The sequence below is a fragment of the Macaca mulatta genome, chromosome 6, assembly GCF_049350105.2.
Source record: "Macaca mulatta isolate MMU2019108-1 chromosome 6, T2T-MMU8v2.0, whole genome shotgun sequence".
Taxonomy (NCBI): Eukaryota; Metazoa; Chordata; class Mammalia; order Primates; family Cercopithecidae; genus Macaca; species Macaca mulatta.
The window spans coordinates 86361477-86384662 of NC_133411.1; the positions used below are offsets into that span (position 1 = coordinate 86361477).

A 23186-nucleotide genomic window follows, 5' to 3' on the forward strand; every position below is an offset into this window, starting at 1 on the left:
CTCGCTAACACTCCTTGCCAGTTGAAATGTGGTGACTCTCAAAAACTTGGAAATGTCACCATTCTGGCAAGAAATCTTTTAATGGAAACTTTACATCTTCTAAAATAATTAACATTCAGTACTCAACCTTAGAACATTTTCCAAATTTAGATGAGAAGAGATGAAGCAATATAAAAAGGTGTAACCCTATCATGCTTTTCCTTTTGGCATTGAAATGAATATCCAATTAGGGGATGGGGAAAGTTTTGGTTTCTTTAGTACTGAGTTGGTGGCAGCAAGAGCTAAGTAGGGGCTGAGCATCTCAGGTGTGGCCTTCCCCTAGATGATCCAGCTATCAGGTTCAGCCAAGGTGAGTATGCCCTTGTGGGGCTTGCATGGCCTGGTCACAGTGGGAGACCCTCTGTAAAGGCCTACAAGTACTTAGGGAGGTAAGAGGACACCCCCTCAAGGGCTGAAGCCTGTCTCACCTTTGAGGGGAGTGAGATCACCAGTATCCCTGTGAGCTGTATAATAGGAGGGATAAGTCCATGTTCTGGTGCCCACCCCTATGCCTTTGGAACATTTCCCCCTCTGATAAGAAACCTCCTGATAATACTGTGTTTCACTGGAACACCATCATCCTCATCATTAGTAAAATGATTGCTGGTTGTCAGCATTCACGGAGAAGGTCCCTGGGGAAGGTCAGCTGTTGGAGGGAAGACTGGCATGCTGGCTCCCAAGGCAAATGTTCCTTTCCATGATGAAGGCACCAGGGACCAGGGTCAAGCCTTCGGTCTCAGAGATGCAGAAACTCTTGTCAGTGCCTGAAAGAAGCTGAAGAATAATAAGCAGACTGCCAGTGTTGTCATTAAAAGGCAAGGTGTCTTTTACGAGGTGAGCATTAGCATCAGTCTGGCAAGTACATTCTTAGACAAACTGCAAGGAAGCCAATTTAACAGAAAGTTGCTTAACAAGCAACAAGAGTAATGTTTAATGGGGTCAGCCTATAATTACATGATGCGTCCATTTCCACCATGTGCTTCTGTTTGCCTCTTGGACCAAAAGGGCTGTCTTTGGGGCCAGGAAGACCCTTCCCTGGACAGTATTCATGCGTCCACTGCCAGACTTTGCCTCACTGACTCTTCCTCTGTCACACATTTCCAAACCTCAATGACTCACCGATTCCCTTTCTGATTGTCATGGTCTTGCCTTAAACGTGTTGATGTCTTTAATCAAGACAGATTAAAGTGAAGTTTCTTTTCTCTGGAAGATGGGACTGCCTACTGTTTTGACCCATTATATGTGCCCAGCTGGTGAAGGGCTGTGTCCTTTCATAGCCTAATTCTTGGGTCACCCCATTGTTGCCTTCCTCCCATATAACACCTATGCTGTAGTGTTGAAATGTCATCATGTTTTATTTCATATCATTTTTATTTTCTGTGTTCTTTTTCTGTGTTCCACTGATTTTTTTGAGTGGGATTGGTCTGCGAAATGGCATTATTTTTAGCACAAAATGAATCCAGTGAGACAAAATCTTATAACAAATTCAACTGTTTCATTGTATGAAAGCAGGGCAGGTTCTTTACTGATGACAATTTCTGTTCGAGAGACCAAACTGAGTTCTTGATAAATTATGAACGAATAATATACACATATTATTGTGTTTAGAATTATAGTACTGCTAGCCCTAAAAATTGATCAGTGAAGTATTGGTAATGTGAGGTGATAAGTTTTTATTTTTTCTTTTCATAATAGATTTTGCCTGTCCTTTTAGTGATTTGCACTGCCCGCAGCTACCCAAAACCTCAAGCATAGACAAACTGCTTAAAATTCCAACCTTGGATGAACTGATTCAAAACAGATAGATTAACCCATACACACTCCCTGTGCTGACACTAATGAAGAAACAACAGAGCAAAAGAGTTTCCGCTTCCCAGATGTCAATCTTCTATTTGCTTTAATCATTTTATATTTATTTATTGATCCATTCAATTATGTTGGTTTATTCCTACTTAATTTGTTCCAAAGCCTTTAAGACAGATGATAAAACACAAGATAAAAATCAGGATTAAGAAAAATAAAAATAAATGTTAGATGATAAAGATGGAAGGAGGAGTTAGAATTAGAAAGATGTATAGAATGCTAGTTCCTACATAATTATTAAAATGGAATATTCAAGCTGGGCTTCCTGTTGGCAAAAGCATAAATGAAATTATAATAGGTACAAAATAATACCATAAAGAAAACCTCCCCAAATAAAGAAAGCTTTTTCTTGGCACTCTAATCTATATAAGAAAATCTCAGTAATATGGATGACACAATACCACAATATAATCTAATAACATGCAACCCAACAAAACATGTGTTTTTTAAAGGAATTTTGTTCTTCGTTCAATTTCTTCCATCTACTGATTTTTAAATAATACATCCTCTGTCTATTCATTTGAGGTTAACTTAAATATTTTAATATTTAATAAAATCTAAGTTTAAATCTTTTTACCTGCTTCTGAAAACTACAAGGGGATTATAAGACTGTATCGAATTGCTTCTCATGCCATTGTGTTTTAGTTGAGTGTTTTAGTTCTATTTTGCTTTTTAATTCTACAAATTAAATCCTATTATTATTATCATCACCATTATTTTATATGGCCAATGTTTCAGTGTATTTATTTATAAATGTCTTTGCTCACCATTTCTTCTTGCATTTCAGGCTTTCAATTTGGATTCATTTTCTGTGAGCCTCAACTATAGCCTTCAAAATTTTCTTTTGTGAGGATCTATACTCAGTTTTGTTTGTCTTCAATGTCTTTTATTTTACTGTTATTCTTAAATGATCTTTTTACTAACTGTGGGATTTGGGATTGATCTATTTTTTTTCTTTGACACATTGAAAATAATATTCTGTCTTCCATTAATGCTGTTAGAAACACTGCTATACCTCTAATTTTTATTCCTTTGAGGTGATTTGTTTTCTATCTTTGGCTACTTTTAAGATAGATCCTCTCTTTGACCTTGTTGTTCTGAACTTCCACTATAATGTGCCAAGGAATTATTTTATTTATATTTATCTGCTTGTGGTTTGGCTTAGCATCTTTCCACAATTCTGGAAAAATTTCAGCCATTTTTCCTCGGAATATTGTCTCTTTTCCATTCTTTCTACTATTTTTTTCCAGAGCTCCAATTAGGTATATGGACTTTTTCAAAAACTCTATCTTCCTTTTCTCTTATTATATTTTGAAATCTCATTTCTCTATACTATATTTTATATGATTTCTTTAGATTTATCTTATACTTCACTGGTTATCTCTTTGTGTCCAGTCTGCTGTTTAATTCATACATTGATTTTAATTTAAATTATATTTTCCACTTACAGAAGCTCCAGTTCAAATATACTTTTTTTTTCTTGAGGCAGAATTTTGCTCTTTGGGTCACCCAGGCTGGAGTGCAATGGCATGATCTCGGCTCACTGCAACCTCTGCCTCCTGGGTTCAATTGATTCTCCTGCCTCAGCCTTCCTAGTACTGGGATTAGAGGCACCTGCCGCCATGCCCGGCTAATTTTTGTATTTTTAGTAGAGATGGGGTTTCATCACGTTGGCCAGGCTGGTCTCGAACTCCTGACTTTAGGTGATCTGCCCACCTCGGCCTTCCAAAGTGCTGGGATTACAGGTGTGAGCCGCTGTGCCCAGCCCAAATATACTTATTTTTTAAACATTTTTTTATTTCTTGTCATTATTTTCAGATGTCTGTTTTATTTCTTAAAGCATATTAAATATATTTACTGTATGGTTTACTTCTCATATTTCTAATATCTGCAAGTCTCTGAAAGTGTGATGTTGTTGTCTGCTGTTTCCTCTGGTTCTTACTTGGTGCGTGTTTTGCCTAGTATACTTTGTTTGTTGGGAGGGGAGTTCGTATTCTTTAGAATGTTATCTGTAGGATTTTTTGAGAACTGGTTAAAGTTGGGGTCCTTCAGAAAGGATTTTCTTTTACTTCAATTGCCTGGGAGCACTACCAGTGCTCTCTTTGACTTTTTTTTTTTTTCTTTCTGGTCATGCGTTCCACTTCCACTGCATTTCTCACTGGCTCAACTATAGTAGCATGAATTTGGAACTACAAAACCACAAGAAGCAACATCAACTATGAGGTATTATTGACAAAAATATTTAACTTGAATCTAATCATGAGAAATAATTGATCAAATCAAGACTATGGGACAGAATCTAGGACATTCTATAGAGCCTGGATTCTTTAAAAAAGTTGTACACACACACACACACACACACACACGCACACTTTAATTTATAAGATAACTTAGAAATTAAAAGAAACTACAGAGACAACAGTCCAATGCAAGGCATGCCCTTCATTGACTTCTGGATTTTTTTAAGTCATAAAAGATATTTGGGAGTCACTTAGGAAAATTAGAATGCAAACTGTATATTAAATGGCATTATGGAATTATCATTACTTTTCTTAAGTGAGATAAGGATATTGTAATTATACAAGAGATGTCCTTCATCTAGGAGATGGCTGCTGAAGTACTGAAGGGCAAAGTATCCTGTGCTTATAACTGGCTTTCAAACAGACAAACAAAAAAACCCGGTCCAAAATGGCAGCGGCAATGGATGTGGATACCCCAAGCAGTACCAACAGCAGTGCTTTGAAGTAAAAAAGTGAAATACAGTAGCTAGCCCTCTGGGCCTGGGATGTTGTGGTTAATAACTGTGCCATCTGCAGGAATCACAGCAGGGATCTGCAACGAATGTCAAGTTAACCAAGAGTCTGCCACTTCAGAAGCGTGTACTGTTGCACGGGGTGCCTGTAACCATCCTTTTCACTTCCACTGCTTCTCTCACTGGCTCAAAACACAACAGCTGTGTCTGTTGGACAACAGACAGTGGGAATTCCAAAAGTATGGGTACCAGAAAAAGATTTCTTCTATCAAGTTTAACTGTTTTGTGATTCATTTAATGACTTGCCCTTCTGTCACTTAATTATAAATTAGATAGAACTGTGTCTTTTCTGCTCTGTCTTTTCCATTTGCTGTTCTCGCAGCCACATTGTATTCTGTGTCAAATAAAGTCCAGTTGGATTCTAGAGCAAATGCTGTCTCTTGTGTATGTGGGAAAAAAGTGAACATAAATGAAGGGGCCCCTCTTCCAAGGCTGAAAAGCCACATTTTGAAAGTGAAATGTGTGTTCATTAGAGCCGGAGCAGGGTTGTCCTGTGAGTGCATTGCTTAGTCAGAGGACTCCAACTGTACAAGGGGGGAATGTGGATCACTGACCCTGAAAACAGCAGTCAGCCCTGTCTTGCTCTGGTGTGACAGCAGTGGGCAGCTGAATGAGGAGAGAACGTGGGATTCAGTCATCAGACCCAGCTCTGAGTCCTGGTTGCATAGCCTGGCTACTGATGGCAATCTCAGACAAGTTGCCTCTCTACCCTGATCTTTCCTCCTCTATAATGTGGGCTTCTAAGGACTATATGGCATTACATGGGGCACAGAAAGAGGCTTTATAAGATGCAAAACCACTATTCAAATGTAAACATTGCGTGCATATGACATGTTGCTTTCTCTTCTTAGCTTATAAAAATAAGTTTTAAAAAATTGTAATATGTAATCTTGGCTGGCAAATATATGAACTCAATTTAAAAACTGATGTCACCTAAAATTGAATTACCACAAGAGTTCAAGTTTCCTTTACCACCACTACCTCATCACAACTTGTTAAAATGTTTTGGGCCACAGAAGGAATTGCCAATTCTAGTACTAATTTGGTAGCTATAGAGAATCTTCAACTGAGAAATGGTTTTGTTTGTTGCAGTGGTTCTCGAAATATGGTCTGAGGATTCCTGGGGGTACTTGAGACCCTGTCAGGGGGTTCATGAAGTGCTCCCTCCAACTGCAAGTCTATGCGAAACTAGTTTTTTCTTCATATACTTTCACCAAAGCAGTGCATCAAATGAAGAAGCAGACTTGAGAATCCAACTGTCTTCCATTGTCAGACATAAAAGAGATCTGCAAAAAGGTAAAACAATGCTAGTGTTATCACTAAATTTTTTTTGTTTTGAAAAATAGTTGATTTTAATAAAAGTATGTTAATAAGTGAAAAAACATATTATCTATACACAGACACATACACACATATGTATAGGCATATGAAATAAAGTAGTGACTCTAAGAGCACTGTTCATAGTACTTTGTTTCTTAGAGACAGGGTCTTTGTCATCCAGGCTATGATTGGATGCACAATCATAGCTCACTATAGCCTCAAACTCCCAGGCTAAAGGGATCCTTGCATCTCAGCCTCTACATGCGCCACTACATCCAGCTTAGATTTTTGTATTTTTTGTAGACAGGGGGTCTGTGTTTTGTACATTTTGTAGAGACGGGGTCTGTGTTGCCCTGACTGGTCTTGAACACCTGGCCTCAAACAATCCTCTTCCCTCAGTCTCCCAAAGTCCGAGGATTACAGGCATGAGCAACTGCACTTAGCCTCATTGTACCTTTCTTTCAACTTTTTTGCAGGCTCAAAATTTCCACAAATTTTTAAATTTTGTGGGAAAGTGTAAAAACAAACCAGAAAATCACATGAGTTCCCCTAGAGGTGTTCTCCTCTACACCACAGCCAAAATCAGGAGAGGCAAGTTTCTTGTTCTCTCCTTTTGGGAGGAGGGTTTATGTCTAAGCTACCCTACACTGAGGGTGCGACTCCTGAGGTCTCAGTTTTCTTTGAAAGGTTTCCTGCTGGGCTTTTCACCCTAGGACGGCTTTTCTTAATCTCTTCAACCCATGATGCTGATACAACAGAAGTTTAAGGTCCCAGGTTTTATCAGACACTTTCAGGGTATAATATAGCTTTGGCACTCGCTTCCCTCTCAGAGCACAGGCTTTCACTTTATATTTGGTCTCTATACATTTCTTGCTTTCTTGCCAGCTCAATAATTCATTTAATTTTAAAATTTCTACCCCAAATTTTTAGTTATTTTCACTGGGAGGATCATTCAGGGTATGTCATCACATTACACTACTAGAAATGGAAGTCTCAATGCAACAGCATTTTCAATGGAAGTTGAATCGCAATCACTTTTCTTCCATTTCTTGCAGAGATTCAAATGGTGGTTACAGCCACAAGCAAGAGATTCAAATAGTGGTTACAACCACAAGCAAGTTTTGAAAAACAAAATCCTTACCATAAAACTGTAAAAAAAACTGGTGGCCTTAAGGCATAAATCCAGCATGTCCACCTTTCAATTACTCAGTTGAAAATATAGTTGTCTCAACACAAGAAAGTGCTCTACAAACCAATCTTTCCCCCTAATTTTTGCAGCTCATTTATTCAAATTATTGTGAATTCAGAATTCTATATTATGTACAAAAAAAGTATGAAGATAGGCCAGATCATGAAAAAACACTTTCTCAAAAGTCATGAATACTTTCATAACAATGTGGAGATAGCCCTGTTGACAAGTGCACTACATCTCTTTTTTCATGCTTTTTAATTTGCGAGGACATTTTTATATAAGAAGCAGGTTTCTAAAGCCAAAGTCATTCATGGTTTCCTTTTTATTGTAGTGGGCTTGGGATGCTCGGAACTAGGCTACTGCCTGAGGATGGTCCACTCTCTTTACTCAAGCCTCCCCTTAAGATCTAGGATAGACCTTTCCCCTGGATAGCTGAGTAGGTTATCATCAATTTCCTGAGTTGCAAGAACACCAGCCTCAATTATTTATTAAAGAAAAATAAAGTAAAAAGTAAACAGACATGATTTTGCAAAAAACAAATCTCAGAATTATAACATCACGTGATAACCCAGTCTCTGATTATCATAGAATAATTATTCCCGAGTGTCAATTACAGGTTGTAGATGCTGGATATTTTTATCCTGAGACCTCGTTTGGCCTGAACCAGCCCTTGAACTCTATTTCTCATCTCTATGTTGGACAATATACCTAGCTGTACCTGCACATACACATGTGAGATATATCATATCTCTATATAAAGTAACACAGACTCCACCTGAGTTTGGAGCGCAGTATTTGCACTGGGTTACGAAAGCAGCTGAAATCACTTTCTACTTGTAGTCAGGGGAATTAAAATTTACTCTAAGTCCTGCTGTTTTTTCCTTCCTTTTACAAGAGGGTTAGGTGCCCCTTCCCTAACAGAGTATGCTCTACTTTTTCAAAGATTGTCAAAATAACCTACAGTTTCCCCATTTCCCCTTATTTAAGCTTTGGGTGATAATAGATTAACAAACTCAGTTACAAATGGAAACATCTGAACTCCACTGTCTTAATTCATTTAGTGTTGCTGTAACAGAATATCTAAGACTGGGTAGTTTATTTTAAAAGAAAGAGAGAGAGGTCTATTTGGCTCATGATTCTGGTGGCTGAAAAGTTCAAGTTTGGGTCCACATCTGGTGATGGCCTGAGGCTGCTTCAACTCATGGTGGAAAGCAAAAGGGGAAAGCTGGTGTGTGAAAAGAAATCATGACATGGTGTGAGGGGAAGCAAGAGAGAAACCAAGGAGCCAGGCTCTTTCTCACGACCCACCCCATTCTAATCCATCCCACAAGAGTAAGAACTCACTCACCTTTACGGTAGGGCATTAATCTATTTCTGAGGAATCCATCCCCAGGATTCACACACCTCTCACTAGGGCCCACCTCCCCACACCACCACAAAGGGGATCAAATTTCAACATGAGTTTGGGTGGGACAAACCATATCCAAACCATAGCACCCACAAAAATAAAGATAATAGTAAGGAAACCACTATGTGCCAGGCACTGGATTAAGTGTTTATATTCATCCTCCACCTAAGAACAGTACTGCTGGCTTTTCCACTGACCTGAAAACAGGTCGCACTAGCATTTTCATCTTATGAATGACCACTCTAAGGAACAGAGCCATTAAATGGCTCCCCAAGGTCATACTGTCATGGAGCCAGTATCAAAGGCTGTTGCACTCCTAACCAGGACGCTACCCCTTCTTGTTTTTACTGGATGCTCTCAGAAATGTTTCAAGATCATGCATCCTGGAAATCAGTTGCAGGTCCCTAAAGTCAGAAGCCCAATGCTGTTCATTGAGAGCCATGATATGTCACGCACCACCCTAGAGCTGGTTCTTAACCCATAAGGTAGCTATCATTCCCATTTCCCAGTGAGGAAAGTAAGACACCACTCCTTTATCCCACCAAGAGCGTAAGGGACTTCCGCCAGGCCACACAGCTAGTAAGTGACTGGGCCAGGTTTCAAACCCAGGTGTGGCTCCGCCGTGCTACCTCTCCAGATCATACATAGCATTATGATTCCTTCGCAGGACAGGGCTATATCATGATGTATTATGCTGGTGACCACAACCATTTTGGCAATGGCTTTCTAAAAATATAGAGAAAAAAAGCAAATACTAAAAAACTGAGTTTTTGGCTTCATATAATATATGAATAATTGGAAGTACATTAAATTAAGTATAAGAAATGCATTCTCATGGCCTCAATTCACGTAGTCTGCCCCAGAAGCAAAGTTTTATGCATTGATCAGACATTCACTCTCCCTAAGGCAGTGCAAGCAAGTAGAAGGACACTGTGCCTAGGATCAGAAGACCTGAGTTCGAGTCCAGTTTCTGGCATTTCCTTGGGAAGGTTGTTCAATCTCCCTGACGTTCAGTTTTCTAATCTGTGCAGTGGAAATTATAACTACAGTACCTGCTGAAAAAATTGGTGGGTTATAATTATAACTATGGCACCCGTCTGTCCCACCTCATTGTTGTAAAGATCAGATGAGATCAAATATAAGACAAAGCGTCCTATCTGAATGAGATATTTAAAGTTGGTTATTATTATGATATGGGTTTCTAGGCAGTAAAAACTTACCGTATTCTTCCACGGAAAAAGAAAAAGATGGTGCGTGGGTATATGTGTACTTATACATAAACATGGATATATATGCATGCATGAATATGATTACAAGGACATATGTATAAGAACGTTGTGTTATGCAAAAAAGATGAGAAAAACTAGTCATACGCTCACAGAAGAAGCCCTCATAAAGCATGCTAGGGCCAGTCTGCAGTCCTCTGATTTTAGTTGCTTAACTATTAGATACACAGACAGTGTTCAAAGATTGTGTTCAAGGCACTGCAGCCCTCAGAGAACTAGCCCCAAAGCCCATGACCCCACAAGCAACTTTAGGGAGCTGCTGTGGATGGAGACCTGGCCCCACTGGAAAGGCACTAGAAAATGAGCTCTTACCTTGCAGGGAGTTGTTGGGGGAACATCAGGGAAAGAAGAAGGAATCATGAATGGCGCTTGGGGCTCACTCAGGAGGAGCTCTTCCTGATAGGCGCTTTAAAGGAATCAGTGCTCAAAACCCGTGGATGCAATGAGCTCATTCATCCTTGAGGGACCCTCTGTCACCTCTCACCTGTCCTGAGGTCCTCCACACGTCCCCCTTCTCTGTTCTTATTCCAAATTCCTCTACTACATTAACACTCTAGTTTTCTGGGTAAACTTTATTAGATTTGTTACTTCTATTTTCCTTTCCCATTAGTCAGTTTTTAAATGTGGTAGCCAAAATAATCAACATCACTAGTAATTATACCCATACTCAGAAACTCTTCAGGTGAAGGGGCATGGCAGAACTCCACAAGGAAATCCCATTGCGAAGATTATATAGGTCGGAAAGTCATTTTTAAGTGACGTGTGTGATAAAGCACATGCTACATACCAATGGAATTTAATGCTCAAATGGAATAAATTGTGTTTGCAGTATACATTTCCCTAGATCCATACATGAAATCACATTTCCATTAAACAGTTTTCAAGTCAGTGACCAATTCCCTCCCACTTCTCCTGAAATTTATATGAACCTGAATCATTTTAATACCACTGAAAAGAAACACTATACTTACAAGGAGATGAACAACAGGTTTAATAGTTTTTAGTTTGCGGTATGAGGAGGCAAGATGGTAACTCTAATATCCCGTGTACCTCGACTCCTAGATCTGAGTAGTCGATAAGAAAGTAGGGAAAGGACTACCAGCAAGAAAAGAAGCCCACTAATATGTCCTTCTCCTTCCTCCTGTGTTTTTTTCTACTTAATAATTGAGTCTAATATTAATGGACAAGGATTGCCAGAAAAGTCATGATCTAGAACAGGGGTCAGTAACCTTTTCTGTAAAGGACTAGAGAGTAAGTATCTGAGACCTTCGCAGGCCACATGGGCTCTGTTACAACTACTCAACTGTGCCATTGTGCCACAAAAATGGACACAGCATTGCTGTGTTCCAATAAAACTTTAATTATGAGCCTTGAAATTTGAATTTCACATGATTTTCACGTCAGAAATATTAAATTCCAATCATTTAAAACTATAAAAATTATTCTTAGCTCACTGATCCTATAAAAACAAGCAGTGGGCCAGATTCAGCCTATAGGCTATAGTTGCCAGTGCCTGGTCTAAAACTTTTAATACATTGAAAAGAAATTCAAGTCATTTTCTGAAATTGAAGTCATTTTCACTCTTTCCGCCCATTTACTTTTCCCTAAGACTTTATGTTTTTCCCCACACTCTCATTCCCATTCTGATTTACCAGGACATTACTTCTCCTCTCTACCTCACGTATTTGTTTTATCGCACTATAAACCTTACTGAAGAATAAGACTATTTGCCAGAGACCCACCTGTAAACACCCAGCACTGCAGCAGGCACTAACAAAGCAGAAGACACAGAACTTGCAGCCAATCTTGTTGACATGGGCAATAATCCATTCCCTTCTCCCTCTTTCTTCCTGGTAGAGTCCACCTCTCATAATAGAGTCTGAAAAAACCAGATTGTCACTTTTCCACCTTCCTGGCAAACAAAGGGGTATGTCTATGACCAACTCCTGGACAGTAAGACCTGAAGAGAAGTCTGTTGGGGTGATTCTGGAAAAGGTTTTTCTCACTGGAAAAAAAGAAAGCTACAAGAGCAGAATCCCCACCCTCTCCTTGTTTCCTACTTTGGGATGATATCATGTAAAGAGACAATGTTTAGAGCTGCAGCAGCCATTTTGCAACCATGAGGGAAGTCCAGGAATTGGTCCACAGGCATAACATGATTAATCCACCAAAGCACCTCCGTACCTCTCTCCCTCTGGACTTCATGTTGTAGGAAATAATAAATCCCCAAGATGGGAATTTTGTTACCATCTATTACACTGACAGACTTCACTCTTGCACAGCTTACATTGCTAAAGGAGTGATGTGACACATAAAATGAAAAACCATTATAAAAAAATCATAAAATATCAGGCAGGACACAGCGACTCACACCTGTAATCCCAGCAATTTGGGAGGCCAAGGCAGGTGGACTGCTTGAGCCCAGGAGTTCAAGACCAGCCTAGGCAACATGGCAAAATCCCGTTTCTACAAAAAAGTACAAAAATTGGCCAGGCATTGTAGTGGACACATGTATTCCCAGCTACTTGGGAGGCTGAGGTGGGAGGATCACCTGAGCCCAGGAGGTTGAGGCTGCAGTGAGCCAAGGTCGTGCCACTGTACTCCAGCCTGGGTGACAGAGTAAGACCGTGTCTCAAAAAAAAAAAAAAAAAAAAAAGGAAGAAAAAGAAAACCTAGGCCGGGCGCGGTGGCTCAAGCCTGTAATCCCAGCACTTTGGGAGGCCGAGACGGGCGGATCACGAGGTCAGGAGATCGAGACCATCCTGGCTAACACAATGAAACCCCGTCTCCACTAAAAATACAAAAAAATTAGCCGGGCGTGGTGGCGGCGCCTGTAGTCCCAGCTACTCGGGAGGCTGAGGCAGGAGAATGGCGGGAACCCGGGAGGCGGAGCTTGCAGTGAGCTGAGATCGCGCCACTGCACTCCAGCCTGGGCGACAGAGCGAGACTCCGCCTCAAAAAAAAAAAAAAAAAAAAAAAAAAGAAAACCTAAAATACTATAACAACTCCTCCCTCCTTGGCAGCTCTATTCAACCTAAATCAAAATACGTTCATTTCTCTCCCACAGAGTTACTGCTCTATATCCACCTTCTGCTTTACAGACAAGCTTCTTAAAAGTTCATCTATCCTAGCAGGGCACAATAGTGCACACCTGCAATCCCAGCTACACAGGAGACTGAGGCAGGAGTATCTTTTGAACTCAGGAGTTTCAGACAAGCCTGGGCAACACAGCAAGACATCCCCACCCCACCCCACCTCCGCCACTGTCTCTAAAAAACCCACGAAGTTATCTACTCTTACCCTCTCCACTTCGTATTCTGTCATCCTCACTCCTCAAATAGCAATACTCTGCCCTTGTTTCACCCACACTACTCCATCAAACTGCTTTCAACAGAGTCACCAGTGACTTCTGAGTTGATAAACCCAAGCACAGTTTTTAGCTCTTATCTGGCCTGACCTCTCCCCAGAGTTCAAAATAGTCAATACTATTCACTATGCCTCTCCCACACCATACTTTTTTTTTGGTTTGTTTGTTTTGAGACAGAGTCTTGATAATGTGGCCCAGGATAGAATGCAGTGGTGCAATCTCGGCTCACTGCAACCTCCACCTCCCGAGTTCTAGCGATTCTCCTGCCTCAGCCTCCCAAGTAGCTGGGATTACAGACGCCCACCACCATGCCTGGCTAATTTTTGTGTTTTTAATAGAGATGGGATTTCACCACTTTGGCCAGGCTGATCTCGAACTCCTGACCTCAAGTGATCCACCCTTCTCGGCCTCCCAAAGTGCTGGGATTACAGGCATGAGCCACCATGCCCGGCCCATGAAACCATACTTTCCAAATTTTCTTTTGCATCCTTAAATATTTATTTCTGGCTTCTCCTTCTACTAGGCTCTTAATACTAGTGTTCCCCAGTGTTCCTGTACCACCTCTCCGTTTTTTCTTATTTTACACACTCTTCTTATGTAGCCTCATCTATACCTACAGCTTTAGTGAACTAATTAGAGGTAATTTGTAATTAGCAGCACTGATTTTCTGTTGGAAGTTAACTACTAAAATCCTTCGATGTGACAGTTATTTTAGTTAGGATAAACATGCCCCCAGGAATTCAAGTAATACTATTCATTTGCTTGCAAATTCCTTTTTCCCCATAGATGAACTTCACCCCAAGTAAAATCAGGCTATCCAAAATTCCCAGCTACTTGCAAGGCTGAGGCAGGATCCAAATTAATGTAATTTTCATGTATTTTGCAAGTTTGTTTTATGTCATATTATTTCATTACACTCTGCATAGTATTTTCTTAGCAAATACATCTAGACTAGACACCTGGCACTCAGTAAAGGATATTCCTAGCCCAGTAATCATTGTTGTCATTTGACATTGCAGGAACCACCATATGGATGGATAAATGTGTTGTTTAATGAAGGCAAGCAATTACTTTAAGAGATCCTAGTTGTTAAAAACTCTCTCTGGACTTTAAGTTTGGTATATACATAATTATTAAATGTATACATAATTGTAACAAATGTCCTCACAATTGATTTCTTGCTATTTTTCTAAGGATTTTACATTTTATTTAGTAAAATATATTAAAGAGGTTAATGATAATTTTTTTATAGAGACCCTTAGTAAGATTGAAAATGAGTGATTTTTCACACTTCTTTTCTTGCTTTGCTAATCATCAGTGCCTAATTGCAAAAGCAAAATATCTTCTAAATTCTGGGGGGGAAATTCTACTTTGAATTGCACACTAATCAAAAGACTCCTGCTTCATTTACTGAGCCCTTATCTGTGGTAAGTAGTTCTTGGAATAGCTATTTTCCTGTCACTTAAGCACCTTCCTTTGTTATTAACAGTGAACTAAATAGGAGTCCAAAGTCTGCCTTTCCCAGTGCTAGAGTATAAATGTCATCACACAGTAGAATGTAAACATCTTTTTTTTTTTTTTTTCTTTTGAGACAGGGTCTTGCTCTGTTGCCCAGGCTGGAATGCAGTGGCATGATCATGGCTCTCACTGCAGTCTCAACCTCCTGGGCCCAAGCAATTCTCTCACCCCAGCCTCCCAAGTTCTCAGGGCCACAGGTGGGCACCACCATGCCTAACTAATTTTTTAACTTGTTTTTGTTTTTGAGACAGAGTCTTGCTCTGTTGCCTAGGCTGGAGTGCAGTCGTGCAATCTCGGCTCACTGCAACCTCTACCTCCCAGGTTCAAGTGATTCTCCTGCCTCAGCCTCCTGAGTAGCTGGGATTACAGGTGCCCACCACCATGCCTGGCTAATTGTTTGTATTTTTAGTAGAGATGGGGTTTCACCATGTTGGCCAGGCTGGTCTCAAACTCCTGACCTTGTGATCCACCTGCCTCGGCCTCCCAAAGTGCTGAGATTACAGGCGTGAGCTACCTTGCGCCTGGCCTGATTTTTTATTTTTTATTATTATAGAGATGAGGTCTTACTATGTTGCCCAGGTTGGTCTGCAGCTCCTGGTCTCAAGTGATTCTCCCACCTTGGCATCCTAAGTGCTGAGATTATAAGCATGAGCCACCAAACCTGGCCCTTTATCCATCTTTTAATGTTAATAATTATATCCATTTCTGTTTCCTTCAAAAATTCAAGTGGAAAACCTGACATAACTAATGGTAATTTTATTATTATACCTATATCAATTAACACATGTGTATAAAACTTCTACTTAGTTGTGCCAAATATAAGTGCACAGTATGGGTGATTTCCCCAACTTGTGAAGAATAGTGCTATAGTCACCCCACAGGAGCAGGATAGATCCCCGCTTTTAGAATTGGGTTTGGATGCCAAAATCAATAATGCCATCACACATGCAGCAAAGGGGTTTGAAAGGTTTATTGCTCACAGAATACGCTTTTTGGGGGAGAGTAAGATGGGTTCCCAAGCTGGTCTGTAAGCTAGAGAGAACAAGAAAGGAGAATGGCTTTGGGATTCTTATTGTGGTTAGGAGTGGGGCTGTGATGAGGGTTCCTGTACATGGGCTAGGGCTTACACTGTTGGAACTTCCTGCTAGTGCCAAGGAAGGACCACCCAGGCATTCTTATCAGTTTGCCCAGATGTGGGGCAGAGAGGAAGGAAAGTAGTGGGGCTTGAGAGCTGTCAGCAGTCAAACATCAAAAATTAAGTCATACTCTGTATTACAACAATTAGAAAAGAAATAAAATGTAGTATATCAGTTCTCCATTGCTATAATATTGTTACATAACAAACAACCCACAAACCTCAATGGTATACAAAAATAAATGTGTCCTGCTCACACATCTGGAGTCAGCCAAACAGCTCTACTCATCTTGCCTGAACTCATTCACTGTCAGCTTGATCTTGGCTGGCTTTGCCTGGGGTGGGCTGTACTCTGCTCCATGTCTCTCATCCTCCAATAGGCCAGCACAGGCATGCTATCATGGCAAAGGCAAAGGTGCAGGAGTAAGCCAGCCCAATCACACAAGCACTTTTTAAGCCTCTGCTTGTGGCACTTTTGCCAAAATCCTATTGGCCAAGCATGTTACATGGCCAAGCCATGAGATGTGTACACAGAAGAATAAAAGATGTGTACATAGAAGAGTAAAGAATTGGGGCCTGTTTTGTTACCTACTGCACCTACTAATGGATTACTAATATATCACAACTCTTATCCTAGATTACAGTATTAAGAGAAGGAAAGTCAATTCAATGATATATTTACTACTAAATGTTAGGTACTGTACTTGGAATTAGAGTTACAAAAATAAATGAGATAATACTAAGGAGCTCACAGTCAGATACTGGGAAAAAAATCAATACATTATTAAAATAAATGAAATAAAATCCAATGTAAGTACATGAACAGATATTTTAACAAGAAGTGGAATGGAAATGAAAATAAACTCTTTTGTCTCCTTTATCATATATTTCATAGCTAATTAAATTAATTTTATTGTAATCAAATTTACTTTAGATTCTGAGGACATAAAGAAAAAGTTTACTGAGACTCCCCAGTGAACGGCTGCATAAAAACGCAAGCCCTCTAAAAGCAAAACCAGATTGTAAATTCTGCTAGGCTAACAGAAAGTCATTTGATTCTTTTGTTTTTCCATTACACTTAGTAGTCAATCTTTTGTTTTTCCATTACACTTAGGGTTCTCTAGAGGGACAGAACTAATAGGATAGATAGGAAGGGGAGTTTATTAAGGAGTATTGACTCAAGATCACAAGATGAGATCCCACAATAGGCTGTCTACAAGATGAGGAGCAAGGAAGCCAGTCCAAGTCCCAACACCTCAAAACAGGGAAGCTGACAGTGCAGCCTTTAGTCTGTGGCTGAAGGCCCAAGAACCCCTAGCAAATCACTGGTGTAAGTCCAAGAGTCCAAAAGCTGAAGAACTTGGAGTCTAATGTTTGAGGGCAGGAAGCATCCAGCACAGAAAAAGATCAAGGCCAGAAGACTCAGCAAGTCTGCTCATCCGTCTTCTCCTGCCTGCTTTATTCTAGCCTCACTGGCAGCTGATTAGATGGTGCCTACCCAGACTGAGGGTGGCTCTGCCTCTCCCAGTCCACAGACTCAGGTGTTAATCTCCTTTGGCAGCACCCTCACAGACACACCCAGGAGCAATACTTTGCATCCTTCAATCCAGTCAAGTTGACACTTAACATTAACCATCATGATGTGTGAGCTATTTTGCTGGGAATTTGCTATGAATCGAAAATTCTTAGTTTTTTTGTATGTTTGTTTGTTTGTTTTTTGTTTTGAGTCTTTAATGAGAAAAAAATACTATCGTGCTCAAGAACACTGTGTGTCTGGTGTGTCATTGGATCAAGGGTTGGGGACACACATGGCAGAATTCAGCAACAGGGTAACATCAACAAAAATACACACAAAAAGGAAAAGAAAACGGCACTTAGCACGATCAACTCTGTTTCCTCATCATTCAGCAGCATGTTGGGGATCCCACGGCTGATGGGGAACACATGTCCAGACTCTGGGCACTGCAGGGTGCCCTCCAACACATTCATCTCCAGCAGCATGTGGTGCATCGTCCTCACCATGGAGATTCCTAGCAAATACTCTAGGTATTTTAAATAGAAGAAATTTAATACAGGGAAATGATTACATATATAATGGAAGAACTGAGATGTCAACCGGAAGAGTGAGGCAATCCACATTTTAGCAACTACAGTAAGTGATCTCCAACATCATGGCTGGAGGACTCAAATGGTGAGAAGGCAGAAGCTAGAATCATGGTGGACCTCACCTGCAAGAGTCACAAAGAAGATACATCCATTCAGTTCACAGAGAGGGAAATACTCTAGTTTCTACCTTCTACCTTCTTATTGCTCTCTAGTCTTCCATTTTATCTAGACTGCTGACAAGCATGCAGTGGAAGGTGAGCACCAGATCTGAGAGGAAACAGGCAGTGTCTGGAGCACTACACAAGAACTCTCGCAGGCATCTACTAGGCTTGCTCGGTGACTCATTTAAGGAGGAGTAGACTATGGTGTGATATAGTATATTGTTTCTTTTGATGACTGGTTTCATTTGTTCCCTGTAGGCACCTAATCACTGTTTTTTAAATTCCCCAGGAGATTCTGATATACCCAATCAGCTGAGAACCACTGAATAGTGGCTTTCAAAATTTTGAACATCTAAACATTGTCTTCACAGAAAATCTTAATGTCTGAAGTCTACTGTACAAAACATAGAAAAGCAAGGCTGTTCTGCTTGAAGCGTAGGTTGGGAACCTGGATTCCTCTCAAACCCAGGCCACTCCTGAGAACATGGTCTGGAGATTTGAAGATTCCCAAATCTAGTCCATCTCATAGTTGATATGTATGGACATCCTCTGTGTCTCTCAGTGCTCTCTCATGTGTAGACATATGGTGCCCCATTCCAGAGAGTGACTTTAGTGTAATGCGGCATTAAAGGAACCCTGGATAGACTTGTACTGGACCTTACATATTAGAGAGCTCTGCAGATAGCTGTAAATTGAGTAATAATTGGTGTCAGGTTATTTTAGCACAGTTTGGGGATAAAATGGTGCATTAATCTCCCAGTTTGTGGCTTATTAAACTTTGAAATGGAATTATTTGAGACATAAAAGAGATAGCAATACTTTGCTGGATCTTCTCCATTAGTCGAGATTGTTACAGAGGAGAAATTTTTGCCACTGTTTATCAAATATTTTTTCCTCTAGTTAATCCATATAATTCCGGGAGCTTTACCCAGGAGGAGGACGAATTACTTGCCTTCCCTCGATCTCTTTCAAGTCCTACCCCCGCACCTTTAAACTGTCACACGGAATCTTTGGTGACAGAGGAATAGAGGTGGGCAAGCAGGGCGTTTGGAAACCAAACTGAAAACAAATTCTCCAAAAAGCACAGATTCACCAGCCTAGAAATGGCTCTGTCTGGATGGATTCCTTGAGATGTGTTTTATTTCCATTAAAAACACAAAAACTTTCCTTTCACTGTGTCTCAAAACGATAGAGAAAAACATTCAGCCTTTCAAGTATTCAAGAAAATCTTGAAGAAATGAAAGAAACTTGTTGCTCTCTGGGCCACGTTAGGTGGCAGAGCGTTCCTGGAGAACTTCAGGATTCTTTCTCAAGGTGGGCGTTCAAAGCCGATCCAAAGGATAGTCCTCTTTTTAGAAAACAAAAGGAGCACAAGGGTGGGGGACTGAAGGTGCCCAAAGCTGGTGGGTCAGTGTCACTTTCTTCTCCCTTTCGCCCCTTTCCTCCCGCTCCTTTCTCCCCTGTGGCCCCGAGTGCCTCTGCTCAGCACCCCTTTCTCTCCAGCCCCGACTGCCCATCTTCGCTCCTACCCTCGCGCGTCGGGGCCGTGTCTACACCCACCCCAGGACCTGGTCCGTCCAGGCTCCTTCCCATCCTCACACCCGCGCCCTTCTCCCTGCGGCCCCGGCTTGCGGCTCCAGCTGCCCAGCTCTTCCCGGGACAGGGGATCCCGCCAAGGGGGCCGCCCCCGCCCAGGCCCTCCCCCGCCCGGCCGCACCATAAAGCGCCGGGCCGCGGCCGCGGAGCGCAGCCGCCAGCAACCAAGCACCGCGCGGCCGGGACGCGAGCGCCTCCCCCGACGGCAGCCCGGACGCCGAGCACGGGTCACCTGCGCCGCCGGCCCGGGCCCCGACCGAGGTTCAACGCACGGCCCGGGGACCCCCAGACAGGGCCAACGCCGCCTTCGCCCCAGGCCTCGCGGGGAGCAGGAAGAGCCAACATGCTGGCCCCGCGCGGAGCCGCCGTCCTCCTGCTGCACCTGGTCCTGCAGCCGTGGCTGGCGGCCGGCGCCCAGGCCACCCCCCAGGGTAAGTGGGCTCGGGTCGGTCCCGGGGGCTACAGGCACCGGGTGCCCCATCCGCGGAGCGAGTAGAGGAGGGACCTGCTCGGCACTGTGCTCCTGGGGCCTTGCTCAGCCCCTCTCTGTTCCTCCCGGGCCCAAAAAAGCATATTGTGATTGGAGGTAGTGATTAGTCTAGAATTTTCTGAAATTCGATTATCCAATGATGGGAACAATTCCCTAAATAGGTGGGGGATGTAAAATTGATTCAAACTATGCAAAGACGCGGGGTTGCCTTCAAAACTTGCTACACGGCGCTAGACCTCTAACATGTTAGGCTCTGGTGTAGGGTGAACTCCGGGTCCTGCATCCTGTGCCTGTTCCCTCCAGGCAGCCTTGCTCCCTAAATTCTTCCATAGGCATAGCGATGTTCGCCCAGAGTCTGCTCTTGACATCCCTGAGAAAGATGCAGAATTACTCTACTTGCCCTGCCACCTGCATTTTCTGCTCTGACTTTGCTTGAACGCCAAAGAGAACGTTTCTTTCAGGAGTTGGCTTGATGTCTTAATTTCTGAGATAAATAGGAAGGGCTGAAAACCTGGTCTTTTTCAGTGAAATCATGTTCTTTGCAGCAAGATGAGTGCAGCTGGAGGCCATTTTCCTAAGTTAATTAAGGCAGGAACAGAAAACCAAATAGCATGTTCTCGCAAGTGAGAGCTAAACAGTGGGTACATATGGACATAAAGGTGGAAACAGTAGACACTGGGGACTCCAAAAGTGGGGGTGAGGGTTGGGAAAACTACCAATTGGGTACTACGTTCACTGGGTGATGTGTTCACTAGAAGCTCAAATCCCACCTTATGCAATACACCCACGTGACAGACTTGCACGTGTACCCCCTGAATCTATAATTTTTTAAAAAGTCTTTTTCTATGAAAAGGTAAAAATACAAATAATGTGAAAAGATACTTGGACAGTCCTCAAACCCCTTGGTTAAATGGGTGTGAGATAGCCATTGGGTAGAAAGCAGTTAAACAGTTTTTTTGTAAAGACCAAAAGAAAGACATAATTTAAGCAAAAAAGAAAAAAAAAAAAATCTTAGGGGTCTAACTGGCCCTAACTGGTAGGGGTGAGTTTCATGTGTTTGAACTTGGTGCCTGGGTTGATTTATTACTGACTATGGAAATAAAACTGGAAGAGACACACAACTTGAAGTAAAAGTTGTTTTTCCTCTTGAAGCCAGAGCAAAGAATGCCTATGAGGGTGTTCTCAACTCCCCTGCCTCCTGCTGCTGGAATCGCCCATTTAAACTGCATTTCGCCAAATAACTCATTTTCATTCCAGACCAGACAACCAGAATTGTGGTTTCAGGGGCTAGAGTACTGCTAACTTTAAGTTTGTGCTGAAATATTTGAAATGCTGTAGTCTGTGCCTCATAGTTCTAGGAAGGTAGGAAAGGAAGCTTTTAAAGATGCTTCAAAAGTCTTATTGTGGTGATATTTGGCAAGTTTGAATGTATAGGTATAATTTTTTTTCATTATATGCATTCTTGACTTTTGAACATACAGCATCATGGTGTGCCTTAGGTGTGCTGTTTCTCAGACATACCTGACCATTTTATGGAGACTTGAACTCAGCCTATATAACCTAAATTATCTGGTTAATTTAGTTGCTGTAGATGATCTGATTAAGTCAACTTTCTGATAGATTCTTTTATTGCATTATCTAGTCTGCAATCATCAGGCTTAACAGGATAATTTGCTTATCTCCTTCTTCCTCTGAGCTGCATTGCTAGTCTTAAATTAGTATATATTCAATTTACATACCATGGTTGCTGGGCTCATTGATAGCAGTAATTTCACCTCTAACACTAGAGGATTGTGCTTTGATCCTGGCACTTTTACTAAAACATAATAACATTAATAGAAAATGGTAGTGTCTCATTTCCTTTTCAAAACACTCTCTATGTTCATTACTAAGTAATCCCATCTCTGCCTCTTGAGAGAGATGCAAACGAATCAGACAAACCATAGATTGAAATACAGCAAGTTTAGCTTGAGTTACATCATGGACCTGATCATAGTCAAAGCAAAAATCAAGAGTACTAAGAATTTTGCTTTGAAGGTAGTTCCCATACTTTAAAAACATATCTCTTTTCTGAAGATGTTTTGTCCTGAATGGAACTTTAAAACATAATACCTTATTTCCCTTTGCCCTCATTAGTGGAAATGTAAAATTTCCAATTCTCTTGAAGATTAAAAAATCCAATTTCCCTTTTGAAATGCAGTAGGCAACAGTGTTTATGGTTTAGGGATATAGGCACTAAGAGGAACACAGTAAATGTTCTACTTTCCAACACGTCTCATATTAAATTCATTACTGTGTAAGGACCCCGGTACATGCGAAAAATACAATATAGATCCAGTTTGAAGACAAATTGTCTTTTAAAAAGGGTAGACATTCTTGAGTAATTAGGTTTTTGCCTGTTTGCTTTAGAACTTTTATTCATTCTTATTACAAAAGCAATACTTGCCCATTGTAGCAAAGATAAAAGTTAGAAAAGCAAAAAATAAAGAAGAAATTTAAAACTTATATTTATGCAACCCAGGGATAGCTTCTATTAACATTAACATGTTGTTGTCTTTCATTTCAAATCTTTTTCTACGTGAAAATATATTTCAAATGGAATTATGTTATACATACAGTTTTAGAATCCTTTTTTAATGTATCATGAACATCTTTCCACATCTGTAAGTATTCAGCTACACTTTAAAATTAGGTAGTATTCTGCTTTTTGGAAGAATCAAAATACATTTAGCCAGGGTTGTAATATAGAACCCTTAAGTTGTTTTTGGTGTTGATATTGTAAATAATAATTTATTGAACAAGTGCGAGTGTCACAGGATGGTTTGGGATGATTTTAACCATCCCCTCAATCTCAGCCAAGCCCTTCTTTTTTTTTTTTTTTTTGCTAAGAACA

At 41.0% G+C, this 23186-nt stretch overlaps 1 protein-coding gene and 1 pseudogene across 1 annotated transcript in view; both read left to right on the forward strand.

Moving 5' to 3' along the window:
* The first annotated feature begins 4584 nt into the window (after positions 1–4584).
* Positions 4585–4975, forward strand: LOC106998820 (E3 ubiquitin-protein ligase RBX1 pseudogene; annotated as a pseudogene).
* Positions 4976–19746: 14771 nt separating this feature from the next.
* Positions 19747–23186, forward strand: part of THBS4 (thrombospondin 4) — a 46769-nt gene continuing 43329 nt past the window's right edge. The window contains exon 1 of the mRNA XM_015140333.3: positions 19747–20234. Coding sequence (XP_014995819.1) covers positions 20147–20234 — 88 coding nt within the window. The 5' untranslated portion in view covers positions 19747–20146. The remainder of the gene's footprint in view (positions 20235–23186) is intronic.